Source organism: Capsicum annuum, chromosome 7 (assembly GCF_002878395.1).
Source record: "Capsicum annuum cultivar UCD-10X-F1 chromosome 7, UCD10Xv1.1, whole genome shotgun sequence".
NCBI lineage: Eukaryota > Viridiplantae > Streptophyta > Magnoliopsida > Solanales > Solanaceae > Capsicum > Capsicum annuum.
The window spans coordinates 213050187-213068202 of NC_061117.1; the positions used below are offsets into that span (position 1 = coordinate 213050187).

Sequence of the window (18016 nt, forward strand, 5' to 3'; positions counted from 1 at the left end):
AGCACTAAATAAGAAGATGCACTTACCCAAATTAAGTAGCACTAAATAAGAAGGGATATCATCAAACATCTTAGGTGCATAATCTACTTCAAAATTCCAACAGATAAACTGTGAAAGAGATCAAATGGATGGAAGAAAACATATTATAAAGAAAACTTGTCAAGCAAACCAAGAGACTAAACTTCCAACAGCAATTTTATACCTCAAACTTTTGGTTGATTTGAATTTGGTAGCGTAGACCTCTAATGAGAGGATTAGAGGTCACATGGTAAAAATGATTTTGCAAAATCATAGTTAAAAGTAAAATATACGAATGAACTTGTCTTGTAACGGCATAAATGAGCTAAACTTTAACCGATGATATAGATGAGTCATTTCTAATAGTTTAAAACTAGCATATTTGAACCCTTTTTCCTGTCTTTTTTTTTTTAATTATTATTATATTATTATTATTATAATAGATTAGAAGTGTTGGTTTCAAATGCCTGCCTGGCATTTGAAGGGCAAATTCGGCATTTCAGTTAGATTGAAGTAATTTGATTGGAGAAAATGAATAGCTTTGAAGTTGCTTTTGTAAATTTAAAGTTTTCTTTGACTATTTTGTACATAGCTAAATAATATACATTAAGTTTGTGCCATTTTGACAAGTGGATCCAGAGTAGCTATTGAAATTGTGGGTTCATTTTAAAATAGTTAGTCCTACTTAACCTAAAACTCTTCTAAAAAAAATCATCATGGGTTTATTTTTACAAAATCAACCTCATTAATTATGAGTTGAAAATAAAATTATAAATCACAATAATTAAAAATTTTAAAAAAATAAAATACAATTAACTATCAATATCATAAAAATCTGAATAGAAAGAGTAACATGAATTAATTGAAAATTACATAAAAATTATTATAAATTATAATAGTTAACAGATTAAAATATCTAAAATAATCTATTATATATTTCAAAAAAATATTAAAAAATACTATAAATCACAATAATTAACAACTTTAAAAATTTAAAATATAAAAAATATTTGGCTGACTCTCAAAATTATATTTGTGTCACTTAAATTAAAATGGGAGAAAAGTACTATAAATCTCAATAATTAAAAATTAGACATTTATGACATGTCTGCTTAAGTTGCTTTAATGTAATTTAACTAAATATTATCCTTAATGAATTATTATAAGTCATTTAAATATTAAAAAATTTATAATATTTAATAAAAATGTAAAATAGATATAAAATGATAAATTAACTTTTGATATTTTAATTAATTTGGCATCCTATATGAGGCTCACTTAAATTTTTTTCATGGGTATTTTTTATAGTAGTTTTTTTATATATCACTTTTAATTAGTTGTAGTAAGTAATTTAAGATATGTCTACTTCGTTGCTTCAATTGTGATTTTACTATATCACCCTAATTAATTTTTATGACCATATAAGCATTGTTCCACTTAAATCTAAATAGAAAAAAATAATTATAAATCTCAATAATTAAAAAATTAAATTATTTAAAAAGATATATAATTGACTATCAATGTTACAAAAGTTTGGACAAGGAGACTAACATAAATTATTTGAAAATTACATAAAAAGTATTATAAATTACAATAGTTAAAAACTTAAAATGTTTTTAAAAAAAATAAATGTATTTCAAAAGAAAATATAAAAAATATTATAAATCGCAATAATTAACAATTTAAAAAATTTAATATTCATCATACCTGCTTTGACATAACTTCATTGATCCTTTCCCCTACCTTCATTTTTTTGCCTCTATTTTAATTTGTTTGTATTATCTTTTCATCTATTATATATTTTAAAAAAAACATAATTTTTTTTAATAAATCACAATAATTAACAACTTAAAAGATATAAACTATTTGGCTAACTTTCAAAATTATATCAGTGTCACTTAAATTGAAATAGAAGAAAAATATTATAAATCATAATAAAAAAAATTAAATTTTTTTTAGAATATAATTGATTATCAATGCCACAAAAGTTTGGACAAGGAGGGTAATGTATATTATTTGAAAATTACATAAAAAGTATTATAAATTAATAGTTAACAACTTAAAATATCTAAAAAAAATTAATTTGTTATATATTCCAAAAAAAATGCATAAAAAATTATAAATCACAATAATGAACAACTTAAAAATTTTAAAAATATAAAATATTTGGTTAAATCTCAAAATTATATTAATACCACTTAGCTTGGAATAGAAAAGAAGTATTACAAATCACAATAATTAAAAATATATATCATTTTTAAAATATAATTAACTATCAATACTGCAAAAATTAGACAACGAGAGTAACATATATTATTTGAAAATTACATAAAAAAATATTAAAAATTATAATAATTAGCAGCTTAAAATGTCTCTCAAATCATCTTACATTATTACAATTTAGCATCTGATTGATATCAAATTTTGAATATTTACTTTTTAACTTTAAAATACTCTAAATTCAGCAGACTGCTTTCTCCGTGATTTTACTATATCACCCCTAATTAATTATTGTAAGTTATTTATATATTAAAAACTAATAATATTTAATATAAAAAATAAAATATACATTTATGGCATATTTGTTTCAGCCATTTCAATCGTAATTTTACTAAATATCATTCTAATTAATTATTATAAGTCATTTAAGTATTAAAAAGTTAATAATATTTAATGAAAGGTAAAATAGACATAAAATGAAAAATTAACTTTTGATATTTCAATTTAACTTGACGCCTTATATGAGACTCACTTAAATTTTTTTAAGGTTTCGACATGTCTACTTATGTTGCTTCAACCATGATTTTACTATATCGCCCCTGATTAATTATTATAAGTTATTTATATATTAAAAAATTAATAATATTTAATTAAAAAATATAAAATAGGTATTTATGACATGTTTGCTTCACCTACTTTAATTACTAAATATAACCCTTAATTAATTATAATAAGTCATTTAAGTATTAAAAATTAATAAGATTTAATAGAAAAGATAAGATAGATATAAAATGATAAATTAACTCTTGATATTTTAAATGAACTTGACGTCTTATATGATACCCACTTAATTATTTTTTTACAAGAATTTTTTATAGTAATTTTGCTAAATCAATCCTAATTAGTTGTCACTTAAGATATGTCTACTTCGCTGCTTCAATCGTGATTTTATTATATCACCCTAATCAATTATTATGACCATCTAAGCATTGTGTCGCTTAAAATCTTAAATTATTTAAAAATATAATTGGCTATTAATGTCGTAAAAGTTTGGACAAGGAGAGTAATATACATTATTTGAAAATTACATGAGAAGTATTATAAATCGTAATAGTTAACACTTTAAAATATCTAAAAAAAAATTAATATGTTACTTATTTCAAAAAAATATATATGTAAAAAATACTATAAATCACACTAATTAACTAGTAAAAACGTTTAAAGGACAAAATGGCTGCTTTGGCACATCTTCATTAATCCTTTACCTTGCCTTCATTTTTCCTCTATTTTAATTTATTTGCATTCTTTTAACCAGTTATATGTTTAGAAAAAACATAAAAATTTCTATAAATCACAATAATGAACAACTTAAAATATTTAAAGTATATAAAATATTTAGTTGACTCTCGAAATTCTATTAGTGTCACTTAAATTGGAATAGAAGAAAAAGTATTATAAATCACAACAATTAAAAACTTAAATTATTTTTAAAATATAATTGACTACCAGTGCAATAGAAGTTTTGACGAAGAGAGTAACATATATTATTTGAAAATTACATAAAAAGTATTATAAATTATAATAGTTAACAGTTTAAAATATCTAAAAAAAATAATTTGTTATATATTTCAAAAAAATACGTAAAAAATACTATAAATTACAGTAATAAACAGCTTAAAAATTTAAAAGATATAAAATATTTGGTTAACTCTCGAAATTATATTAGTATCACTGAAATTGGAATAGAAGAAATGTATTATAAATCACAATAATTAAAAACTTAAATTATTTTTAAAATATAATTGACTATCAATGCCACAAAAGTTTGGACAAGGAGAATAATGAATATTATTTGAAAATTATATGAAAAAGATTATAAATTACAATAGTTAACAACTTAAAATGTCTCCCAGCTTATTATGCATTCTTATAATTTAGCATCTAATTAGTATCAAATTTTGAATATTTATTTTTAATTTTAAAATACTCAAAACATAATCGATGTTGGGCCCGTGTTAGCTAGTTATTATTAGGGTAAAATTCATAAATAGCATACTTAAAATCATAATTATGAGATTCATAGCAACACTTTCATAATTACTTAAACTAGCAACTTGTATTTTGTATTTGAACAAACCGTTGCTATAAAAAGATATATACAAATCATTTTACTGCCCATATTTAACTCAAATTAGTTGAGTTAAATATGGTATAATTAGTCATGAATTAAATGTGGAGATTCCTTTTCCATTAAAACCTCTTAATTAACATGATTTTCGTTATTTGTTACCAATTGAAATTAAAATTCAAATTTCAGTTTCACATTATCATTTTCATCCCCCAAAAAAATCAAAATCAAATTCAACTGAAACTTCTTCTGTTCAATGTCTTCAAAAATTCAAATTAAACCATTGCTTTTGTTGAAGATATTTAATTGTACTATTGTTTTCTTATATGAATTTCATCAGTTGTTTGAAATCGATCAAAAAAATTTCGTTCTGAATTTTTTTCTAACCATTACTGTTATTTCGTTCAAATTTTTTTGAGCCATTATTGATGTTTAGTTCAAATATAATGATCAAAATTGATTTTCATTAAATTATTTTTGAATATTTTGAGCCATTAACGATTTTTCGTTAAAGTGATCAAAATTAATTTTCTGTTATGTTGTACAATTTAACAATTTATTTCGTTAAATTATTTTTGAATATTTTGTAAACGAATTTAAAAAAAAAAAGGTAATGCAACAGTAAATTGAACTAATCGAACAATATAGTGATCAAAATAGATTTTTCAAGCTACTCAAACTCATTTTTTTTTCCTTTTCACTTCTCTTTTTCTCTTTTTTATTTTTTTTTATTTTTTTACTCTTTTATCTCTAACTTTTATTTTAAAAATACAAATATGTATATCACATATACATATTCAAAAAATATACAAAATATATATCCATACAGATCTGGATATATATTTATAGTACAAAACATTCATATGTATCTGCATATGTATTTGTAAAAATACAAATCTCACTCATATGTATATATAAACATATAAGACACAAAATCTCTATAACAAAAAAGGACAACTATATACATATACATAGAGGTAATTAAAAAATACATGATACATATCCTATATGTTTATATATATATATATATATGTGTGTGTGTGTGTGTGTGTGTGTGTGTGTGTGTGTGAGTCAGATATGTATTTTTATAAATACATATGTAGATATATATGTATATTTTTTACCGTAAATACATATGCAGATCTGTATGTCTATGTATTTTGTATATTTTTGACTATGTATATGTGATATAGATATTTTTCTTTTAAAAAAAAGAGTAAAAAAAAATTAAAAAGAAAAAAGAAAAAGAAAAAGACAAAAACAAAAAATAAAAATCTAAAAAAAAAAGAAATAAAAACTAGAGATAGAAGTGTAAAAGCAAAAAAGAAAAAAAGAAAAAAATATGAGAAAGGAAAAAATAAGAAAACGAAAAAATAAAGAAAAAAATAAAAAAGGAAAAAAAAAGTAGAAGAGAGAAAATAAAGTAGAAAGAAAAAAATGAAAAAGAAAAAGAAATTAAAATAAAACGATAAAAAAATGAAAAACTAGCAAGAAAAAAAAAGTTAGAGATATAAGAGAGTGATATTTTAAAATTTTGAATATCATGAAGATAATAATCTTTATAATTGAGTTTGCTTTGGAAAAGGAATATACTAATTTAAATAAGAGTAATTTATGGGAAAGGAAAAAAATTGAAAGAAGAATCTAAGAGATTTCAAACAATAAAAGGTAAAGTAAAAATCAGTTAAAGGAAAGAGAAAGAGAAGTGACATAAAAAAGGAAACCTTATACATGGTAACTTCTCAAAGGCAGTAAGTGTGGGACCACACTTAAAATAATGGTATGTTTGTTACACAATGTAATTTCATTAAAGTGCTACTATTTTTCATAATTCAAGTCTTAAGTATGCTACTTCTTATAGTTTTTCCTTATTTTTTATTATTATAGAAAGAATGGTTTCAACATGGCTACTTAATTTTAACACAGGGTTCTAGTATCTATGTGTAATATATTAAAAGTGTGAAACCCCTTAGAAAAATGATTTGAACTTTTTATCCTTCATTAAAAGACTCTCATTTAAACAAAACTGTCTTTTCACTATTTTATTCAATTTATTATTTAATTATTTTTTATTATAATAAACTCCTAAAATATATGGGACTCTAAATTATATGGAAGGAGAATCAATTAATATTTTTCTTTATACTGGTCAACTAGAAAAATACTCCTAAAACAGAACTCTATAAAGAAAATATTTCTATAAATATTGAGATCTAGAGAATAATTATTTATACTAATTTATGCACACAATATGATTAGGTCTTTCAATAACATATATGCATGCCCTTTTTTTACGTTTTTCTTTAACTGTTTTTTTTATTCTCTCTTCTTCTTCTTCCTTTGTCTTTTAAGTTAGCTATTGATTCACTTGTATTTCTTAGATGTTAGGTAGTTGGTTTTTTATTTTGTAAAGTATTACCTTTTCCTTTTTTTCAATCAATGTATGGATAAATATATACAAGCCATCAGAGTTTGTATAATAAATTCAATAAATGTTTTTATTATTAGTTTGTATAATAATTTTATTGTCTTAGTATCTCTATTAGTTTATTATTTTGTGGTAGTTTACACGTTGTAGACGAATATCGATCGGGTTTGAGGAATTTTTGTGTGTAAAGTTTAAATTTAATTGTATTATTTTGATATCATTTTTATCGTATTGTTTTGTTGTAGTTTGCAGGTGATAGATAAATGTCGGTCGACTTTGAAGAATCAGCTTTGAGAATCATTTTCGGTAAAGGTTAAGTTTAATTAAATAAATTCTCCATCTTCACATATTCAAAAGATGTTGAATTTAATTATTGTATTCATCTTTATTATTTAAACAAAATTTTTATTTAGTGTAACGTTTGAACTCATTAAAGTGAGGTACACGCGCGAGGCGCGTACACCTAAACTAGTAATTAAAAACACCTATGGTGCCAACACTGAAGGAAACAGCAAAGCATTGGCCAATCATTCTTTACTATTAGATCCAGGAGCGGCTCAACCCTTTCGGAGAAAAGGCGGCCGCCTATGGCCACCAAAATTTGAGGGGCCTCATTTTTTTTAGTAATAATAATTTATAAATTTTAAGAAATATATTAAATACTATTTATAGAAAAAAGAAATATTTTATATAAAAAATTTAGGAGTTTAATTTAGTAACAACTTTTTAATTCATTGACTATATTATTAATTAAAAAACAATTATTAAATACGATTATATGATTTTAAAAATAGACTTTATAAAAATAACTATTTTTTCTTAAAAACGTAAGACCTCTATTTGATTTTTGCCTTAGGTCATAAATATGCTTGAGCCGCCCTGATTAAATCAACAAACTTACAAGGCATATGAAGAAACTATTTTAGTCATGTCATTAATTTATCTTACAATGATCATAATTGAGGAGCATGCAAGCTGACCAAAACCCTATTGTTATCCCAAAACATAGCTATTAGGCAACAAATCGGTGATCTTTTGACTTGCATGTTCTTCCGTTCCTTCTTCTGCGGCCATTTACCTTTCATTTTCGACACATAACGCAACTCACTCATTTTCAAGAGAGATGCAATCCGCATTCTATTTTTAGTTTTTGCCTTTAGGAGCTTTTTTCTCCATCTTCGGGATCTCTTTTCCATAAATCGGATGACTCCTTGCAAGCATCATCAACACAATTATTTATCCATTCATCAGGTAAGACAAGGCTTTCTTTGTAAAAATCAACATAAAGCGGATTATAACGCCAACCATTTGTAGAGTTACCAATGCCAATATCTATAAATTTTTCAACTACATGATCAACTGAAACCAATAATCTGCGCTTCGCTTTCCATAAAATTTCACCATTTTTCCTTATACCCATTGGTTTCACCAAGTAATGAGCTACCGCAAGCTCATCTGAAGTAGACCTTCCATTATAAGTTGTCCAAAAATTGTCATCACGGAGAGGAATATTTCACGTAAAGTTACGAGGACTAATGTTGAACTCTTTCACCCGTGAATTTGGTGCACCATACTCTCTCATCATCCAAATATCAATAGGTTTACTTGTGTCATAGTTATTATCAACAAAAAAAAGTAATTTGTGTGACACAAAAAGGAACATTGCATCACGGTGTAATCGTACCTAATTAGTAAAACTTCTTGGCAACGTTATCTCTTAAGAATGTCTCATCATGCATATCAAACAAAACAATCATATTTATCCGAGTTTGTTCTTCTAAATCTTCCCACTTGAAATCAATCCAATATGAAGCTCCATTCAGAGATATACCGGGGGAATTAACTCTACATTTATTAATTTAATTAGTGTAATGCAAAGATGAATAACTTCTACGTTACAAAGGAGATGTGAATACATCTAAACATCCATTCTAATAGAATTAAGTAACATGTGAAGTAATGGTTCTTTAATGGCTCTTGCAACTCCACTTTCAAATACTATATAAAGGGTGTCTTTGGAGAAGATAAAAACACACCACTTAAAGAAAGAAACAATCTTCCTCCTTTCCTCTTCCTCTTGAATTATTTTGGGCAACCTCCAAACTTTCAGCCACAAGTGCACGTGTTTAGAAGTAGCTGTGGAACCTTGGGGAGCGACCGGCTAGAAGGATTTGCACCAGAGTCGGGCCGAAATTGTTTTCAAGGTAGTGGCTTGCGACGACACAGTGTTTGTGACAACTCTTCTACTATTATTAATTTAGTTCCTATATCAATATTGTAGTACTTTTCTCAATAGTTTGAAAGCGATTTCGTTACATACAATATTGATAAATGGCTATTTCTTTGGACAAAACTTTTCCTGATTTGTCAAAGCTAGAGCCATTGGACGAAAATAATTTTAAACATTGGTCACAAAAACTTATGATTTTTTTCGAATAATTAGAAGTTGATTATGTTTTGTTTAATGAACCTCCAACTGATAGTTCTAACATTACTACTAGATCTAACACTATTGTGGTTGATGGCAAAGCTAAAAAGAAATTCGAAAAGGATAACAAAACAGTTAGCGGACATTTGTTGAACCATATGACTAATCATTTATTTGATTTATTTGTTACCTATAAATTTGCTAAAAGAAATATGGGACAATTTAGAAAAGAAATGTGGTTTCGATAATGCAGGAAAGAAAAAATATGTTGTCGGACAATGGATTAAATTTCAAATGGTTGACAATAAATCAATCATGGAACAAGTCCACGAATATGAAAATTTAACTGTTGATGTTCTCAATGAGGGCATGAAAATGTATGAGATTCTTCAGGCTAATGTTCTGCTTGAAAAAAATTTCCACCATCCTGGAGTGATTACAGAAAATCAATTGAAACATAAGAAAAAGAATTTAAATCTCCAAGAACTTATAAGTTACATGAGAACAGAGGAGGCAAACCGTCTCAAAGTCAAGATGGAAGCTTTGTCTCTTAATTCTTCTAAAGCTAACCTTGTGGAATCTTCTGGTACTATTACAAAAGATAGGTACGAAGAAAAACAAAAGAATGTTCAGAATAAGGAACAAGTGAAAAAGAAAAATAATTTCAACAAGCCAAAGAGTCAAATTAAAAAATCAAAAGGGTCTTGTTTTGTCTGCGAAAAACTTGGCCACAAGGCTGTCCAGTGTTATCTAAGAAAAAGATAAAACTTAAAATAGGGAGGACAAGGTGATTCCTAAGCTCATATTACAGAGGGTGATGAAGTGATTGCTGCAGTAATCGTCGAGGCAAATTTGGTAGCTAACAAGACTGATTGGGTGTTGGACACAGGCGCTTCAAGACAATTCTGCGCTAACAAAGAATTATTCCATGACTTTGAGGAATCCACCGATGGCGAGTGTGTCTACATGGGCGACTCCACTACTGCTAAAGTTATGGGTAAAGGAAAATTTTTACTTAAATTAACTTCTGGAAAAATATTATGCTTGAACAATGTTCCGTATATTCCCTCGCTCCGTAGAAACTTAGTTTCTGGAGCACTTCCAAATAAAGTAGGCCTTAAACTTGTTTTTAAAGTTGATAAAATAATTATTTCTCGTGGAGGAAACTTTATTGGGAAGGGATACCTTAGTGGGGGCTTATTTGTGCTGAACATTGATCAAGAGATTGTCAATAATGCAAATATTCCTAATTCTGCTTATATTGTTGAGTCTATTAATTTATGGCTTGGTAGGCTAGGTCATGTTAATATTGCTTCTATTAAAAGACTTAGAAAAGTGGGATTAATTCCTACAGTAAATATTGATGATACTTCTAAATGTCCTCTGTGTGTAGAAGCAAAGCATGCCAAGAAACCTTTTAAATATGTTCCTAGTAGAAAGACCGGGTTGCTTGAACTAGTACATTCAGAGTTAGCAGATTTTAAGAACACTATTAGTAAATGTGGAAAGAAGTATTACATTACTTTTGTTGATGATTTTTCTAGGTATACTAAGGTATACCTCCTTAAGTCTAAAGATGAGGCTGAAAGCATGTTTTTAAAATTCAAAACAGAAGTAAAAAAATCAATTAGATAGAAAAATCAAGATATTTAGATCTGATAGGGGTGGTGAATATAGTGCTAAAACTCTAGAAGATTTTGTGAGAAAAATAGTATTATTCATGAGTTTAGTGCTCCCTATACTCCCCAACAAAATGGTGTAGCCGAACGAAAGAATAGAACACTTAAGAAAATGATGAATTCCATGCTTTTAAGCTCGAGTCTACTTAACTATATGTGGGGGGAGGGGGGGAAGCTGTCTTATCTGCATGTTATATTCTTAATATTGCCCCTCATAAAAAGTTAGACAAGGCCTCATATGAGTTATGGAAAAGATATGCTCCTAACTTGAAATTTTTGAAAGTGTGGGGGTGTTTGGCTAAGATTGGTCTACCTGATTTTAAATGAGTAAATGTAGGTTCTAAGACCTTTGATACTGTTTTTATTGGTTATTCTCAAAATAGTGTTGTATATAGATTTATGTCATTAAATAATTATTCTATTTGTGAATCTAGAGATGCGAAATTTTTTGAGCATGTTTTTTCTTTGAAAAATGATGTGCCTAGTGATGTGCAAAATAATACTTTTATATCTGTGTCTGTTAACTCTCATTTTATGCTAATGAGCATGAAAATAAACTTAGAAGAAGTAAAAGACGTAGAACTGAGAATAGATTTGGTCCTGATTTTATCACCACCTTCTTAGCTGGGGATTTTGATATCGATACTTCAAATGATGAATTAGTGTCTATCTTCTTAATAGAATAAGACCCTAAGACATATGATGAAGAAACGAGTTCAATAGATGTGATATTTTAGAAAGAGGCTATTAAAAGTGAATTAGACTCTATAGTTTGTAATCACACATGGGACTTGTATGATTTGGCTAAAGGTTGTAAATCCATAAGTAGTAAGTGGATATTCAAGAAGAAATTGAGGCCTGATGGTACAATTGATAAATATAAGGCTAGATTTGTGATTAGGGGCTTTAACCAAAAGAAAGGTGTTGATTATTTTGATACTTATTCTCTTGAGATGAAAATAGGGACCATTAGAACTCTTATTGCTCTAGCTGCTATTCACAATTTAGTGGTACGCCAAATGGATGTCAAAACTGCATTTTTAAATGGTGATTTAGAGGAAGAGATCTATATGACTCAACCTGAGGGTTTTGTGATCCCAGGACAAGAGGATAAAGTATGCAAATTGAGAAAGTCCTTATATGAACTTAAGCAGGCACCTAAGCAGTGGTATAAAAAATTTAATTTCACATTAATAGATAATGGCTTTGTTGTTAATTCATCTGATACCTATGTTTATTCTAAAATGATAGGATCAGTCTGTGTGATTATATGTTTATATGTGGATGACATGTTAATCTTTGGCCCTAAAGTAAATGTTGTAAATGACACTAAGAAATTTTTATTTTCTAAATTTGAAATGAAAGACCTTGGAGAAGCTAATGTGATTTTAGGAATAAAAATCAAAAGAAATGCTAATGGTTTCTCTTTGTGTCAGTCTCATTATATTGAAAAAATATTGAAAAGGTTTAATTATTTTGATGTAGTTTCAATGAGAACTCCTTATGATCGTAGCATACACTTGAAAAAAGAATAAAGATTTCAGTGTTTCTCAAACTAAATATGCTAAAATAATTGGGAGTATAATATTTCTCATGAGCTATACTCGGCCTGATATAGCTTATGATGTTAGTAGATTGAGCAGATATACTCATAATCCTAGTAATGAATAGTGGCATGCTCTTCATCGCTTATTAAGGTACTTGAGAGATACTAGAGATTGGTGTTTGTATTTTAATAAATTTCCTGCTATTTTAGAAGGTTTCTGTGATACAAACTGGGTGACTAACAATGATGAAGTTAGCTCTACCAATGGCTATATGTTTACTTTGGGTGCAGGTGCTATTTCATGAAAGTCTTCAAAGCAGACTTGTATAGCATGTTCTACCATAAAATCTAAATTCATTGCTCTCGAGTTGGCAGGGCAAGAAGCTGAGTGGCTGAGAAATCTTTTGACAGATGTTCCTTTATGGGGAAGACAAATGTCACCAGTCTTTTTACATTGTGACTCACAAGCGGCAATTGAGATTGCTAAAAATAGTGTATAAAATGGTAGAGACATATTCGCATCAGACATGGTGCAATTAAACAATTATTGAAACATGGTGTTATTTCCTTGGAATATGTAAGATCCGAAATAAATTTAGCGAATCCTATGACCAAGGGTTTGACAAGGAAAATGGTCCTTGAATCGTCGAGAGGGTGGAGCTAAAGCCCATGGATTGAGGTAATATGGTGGATACCCATTTGGGGTCAAACGAAGCCATATAGGCCTTCAATAAACACTACATATCCTATCCCTATGGCGTGGGGTAGTGTATTATAAGGTTGAACTTATTTTGCTCTTAATGATCCATAGTCTTAAGGTGGTCTATGAGATGGACTTGATGGATCACCTACGTGAGTGTAAAAGGTTGGTCACCTTTTTATGAAAGACTTGGGTTATCTTTCTAGAGCACTCATGAGACCTAAGGTTTGTGTGCATGACCATAAACGCACTTTGTAGTATCGCGGAGGTTGCTTAAAATCAAGGATATGGTATGTGTTGTGGGGGTCTCAACTTATGTCCATCTAGTTCAAGAGTACTTCACTTTTTGGATATTTGTTTTTGCCTCATATCACTACATGTCAATTCAAATCGAAAGATATTGACACTTAAGTACGTGTTCCTTCCTTTTGCCCAGAATTCATTCTTATTCTTTATCTTTGCATTAGTGGGGGACTGTGGAATTAACTCTATAGTTATTAATTTAATTAGTGTAATACTCTACAGTTATTAATTTAATTAGTGTAATGCAAAGATGAATAACTTTTACGTTACAAAGGAGATGTGAATACATCTAAACATCCGTTCTAATAGAATTAAGTAACACGTGAAGTAATGGTTCTTTAATACTATTAACTATAACTCTTACAACTCCACTTCCAAATACTATATAAAGGGTGTCTTTGGAGAAGATAAAAACATACCACATAAAGAAAGAAACAATCTTTCTCCTTTCCTCTTCCTCTTGAATTGGTTTGGACAACCTCCAAACTTCCAGCCACGAGTGCACGTGTTTGGAAGTAGCTGTGGAACCTTGAGGAACGACCGGCTAGAAGGATTTGCACTGGAGTCAGGCCGAAATCGCTTTCAAGGCAGTGGCTTGCCACGACACAGTGTTTGTGACAACTTTTTTACTATTATTAATTCAGTTCCAATATCAATATTGTAGTACTTTTCCCAACAATACCTGAGGTGTAGTGCAAAAGAATTGATATTTGATAAGATAGAGCGACATGACTAATATCTTCCCAAACACCTGTACTTAGCTTATAAAGCTCTACGTGTGGCATTAGACGAAAAGTTGTGTGTATATTCTTACCACCTTGTAGTCATTAGTAGTCCGGTCAAATCCAAACCCTTGTGTATGATCCAAGGTACTCAGTGTCTTAAATGTATAAATAGGTATTGGAAGTTTTAAAGACTTTCTAATGGACGGGTTCCAAAGATAGATATGGTTCCTACAACACTCGTGATCATCCGCAAGACACAAAAGACCATTACAGCTACCCACAATATTAAAGTAATAGCTTGTTCGCTCAAATGGCAAATCAAACTGCTCGTATTGATCATCATTCTCATTGTCACGGAACAAAGCAAACATCTCTTCTTCCGGGTTTATAGCGTGATATTGCATTAGGATGTAATCGTCTTGTTTTCGGTTGAGGTGGGTGTAGATAAAACTAGGACTAGTAAGAAGAGAGTATCATGACTTGCAAACGCTTGTGCATTGAAGGATTGATTTGATTGGCAGTTTTATGAAGATGTCAATCATCAACTCTTGTGACAAATAATCAGACATTCTTTTTATCCTATAATAGGATCTCCTCAAGTGGTTAAATATCTCTTTTCTTCTTGGTTTTATTTGTGAGATGTGGACTGTAATGTTGGTTCTACTTCTCTGTTGTGACTGTTCAGTTGTTCAATATGCTTTCAATTTGTTTCTAACCAACAATTTTTTCAAAGTCCAATATGGTACTCTCTTTCGTTCACTTTTTCTTGTCAATTATTCAAAAAAAATAATTTTTTATTTTTATTTGTCACTTTTTACATATTAAAAAGAATATCTTTTAATGTTTTATACTATGCATCAATTACTTATTCCCTAAATTATTTTTCAAGACATAATGCTAACGAATATAAATCAATATGATATTATGGTAAAATAATCATATCAATTGTTATTTCTTAAAAAGGTGTGCAAAGTTAGAATTGGACAAGTAAAAATGAACGGATTCGAGGGAGTACGGTTGTTAGACTAGTTACTTTATATGAAACGAAGTGTTGGTAGCGGAGAACTCACTGAAAATGAGTATAATAAAAATGAAGATATTATGATGAATATGTGAATATACCAGAAGAAATGGAATTATAAAAAGGAGATATGTGGTACAAGGTCAGATTGGGCTTCTAGGTGCACAACATGAGAGAAGCGACTATTTGCTTCAAATTAATAATCAACTCGTTTAATTTATTCAACACATTTTTACCCACTAAATTTATATCCATTTAACACCTTGTAATTGTCAATGACCTTTAGTAGATTGTAATCGAAGTCGTTCTGTTGAAGCTGCGGCAGCGCCCATAAATAGTATACATGCAATCTATGTTGCTCGAACTTTTCATAAATATCAATAAATATATTTAGAAATCACCCATGATGTATTTTAGATTTTGGCACAACGTCGAAAATAAGAGTATCCGTAATCGACACATGTTCCACATGCACTTTCTCAACGCTAATTCCGCCTTCAATCGTCCACTTTCCACCCTACTTACTTTCTATAATATCTTTTCTAGAATATATATACTAAATTATATGTTGATTATTCTATAATCTAAACTCTTATTTCAATATTGTTTCAACAATAATCAAGCATTTCATAAAGTCAAAGTAGGTTAGTTCAGAATCCAATCGAAATCAATAATTTGAACCAAAAGAAAGTCATTGGTTTATTGGTAATGGATTATTAATTTAGCAATTTTGATAATGGTTTCTATTTATCTTTTATATCGGGTTATCGATTCTTAATGGTTCGAGGTTTTTCCCTAACGGGTTAATTGATAACGTGATAATAAATTAATATATTATGTTTATACCATTTGGTATATAAAGTCCTTGACTTAGGATTTAGTTTCATGCTTTCATTTTCCTTGACATGTCTCACACTTTTCGGTTATTCTACAAGGTGTCAGTGTTTGCTTTTTAGCAAGATGGAATCTGTCAACTCGTGTATGGCTCATTTAGTTTGTCAGCTTGTTTCTAAGTGTTTTTCAATGATTTATTTTTGCGAAATCTTAACGGCTAAATCGATTATCAAACGATGACGATCAATAACTGATAAATAGATATCATAATGGTTCTATATATAATGGTTTAACATGTCTACAAAATAATAACCGATAAATCAAACTGATAAACTTCAAAAGCGAACCAAATCGATGATACTCAACCCTAAGTCAAAGCACTTAAACTTTTCTAATTGCTCAAGCAATCATATTAATGTCAACTACGTTACATGTACATGTGTAGTGTTAAGTGACAGCTTCTTATCAACAGTAAACGCCCATAAGAATATAAATTTTTATTCCCACTTGCATCCTATGTTGCTGTTATGTGTGGCAAGAGAAAAGACAAGTCGGTGCACATATATATTATTTTCTATGTAGGAGACAATTTGGGTAACGGAGAAAGAGGAGGAATTAATGAAATATTTATTTATAAAATGTACTAGTCTATATAAGCCAAAGTTGAGATACTGATCAATGGTGCATTGCAACAGCTTTATATTGTTGTAACTAAAGAAAGAAAAAGAAAACTAAGGTTCATCAACAGCTTTGAAGATGACAACGGTAATCACCATCTCTTCTATCTTTAATGTTTGTCTAATTAATCTTTGATTTGATCATAACGAAAATTTTTAGACCAATTTTATGTGGCTTAATTATTTCTAATGCTATATTTTGGTTGAGTACAGATGACTGAGATGAGAGTACATATGGATTGTGCTGGATGCGAGAGTAAAGTTAGAAAATCTCTCGAGAAAGTTAAAGGTAATAACGTAATATACTTCTTAGAATTGAGACGGAATATATTAAGATTATTAGTTTATAAATTATGAATTACATTTTTTTTTTTTTTTGCTTACCAAATTCTGAATATATGTGATTTGTACATGTTACATAATCTTTTTAACATAAAGAAGTACAAAGTTTGAATCAAAATTATTGAAATCCACAAAACTCGTAACTACTACAATATATGTTTCATACCCTACCTTAGAAAAATGATGATTTAAATTATTTTAGTACTATATATATCACTGATCAGTTTACATATTGTAGCAAGTTATAGCAGGTACCTTGTCTTAATATTTTAGCCTGATACTATTAAAAGTAAAATTTGTACTGTCATGGGAAATATAATTTAAGTATTAAACTCAGAATGACAAAATTCAAATTAGTTTGTTAAACTAAGTATCTAATTTTGTAACTTTTTTTTATGTATATTTCAGGTGTTGATAATGTAGAAATAGATATGGCCATGCAAAAAGTGACAGTAACAGGATGGGCAGACCAAAAGAAAATACTCAAAACAGTAAGAAGAACTGGTAAACGAGCTGAGATATGGCAGTTTCCTCACAATCCTGCCATGAGAAATAATAACCCTAATCATGTCACTGATTATTATTATCAGCAGCAAGGTTGTGGTGGCCCGTCCACTTATTACAGCGGAGAGCCACCAGCCTCCGCCTATAACTATCGTAAGCACGGCTATGATAACTATGGCCGTGCTTATAGTCTTTATAGGGGCAACTCGAACACGTTTGGTAGTCGTGCTGGTGATGCATTTAGTGATGAGAATCCCCATGGTTGTAAAATTATGTGAGTGTTATTGGTTTAAATAAATGCACCTTTTTGGTGTTTTAATTTTTGTTGAATTCTATATATAGATTAAATTATCAAAGTGTAAATGCATTATATGTGTGTAAGCTTTTTAAGTAGTAATATTTTTAAAAGGATAATAGCCATGAAAATATCTGAACTTTAACCAAAATTTTAGTGGAGCATATT

The 18016-nt window shown here is 28.5% G+C and overlaps 1 protein-coding gene and 1 pseudogene across 1 annotated transcript; one reads left to right on the plus strand and one right to left on the minus strand.

Moving 5' to 3' along the window:
- Positions 1 to 7950: 7950 nt before the first annotated feature.
- LOC107856165 lies at positions 7951 to 14744 on the minus strand (annotated as a pseudogene).
- Positions 14745 to 16724: 1980 nt separating this feature from the next.
- LOC107856175 (heavy metal-associated isoprenylated plant protein 28) lies at positions 16725 to 17831 on the plus strand. The gene is made up of 3 exons (XM_016701162.2): positions 16725 to 16795; positions 16921 to 16996; positions 17458 to 17831. Exons 1-3 carry the CDS (start codon positions 16787 to 16789, stop codon positions 17829 to 17831), a joined length of 459 nt encoding a protein of 152 aa, XP_016556648.1. The 5' UTR covers positions 16725 to 16786.
- The last annotated feature ends 185 nt before the right edge of the window (positions 17832 to 18016 follow it).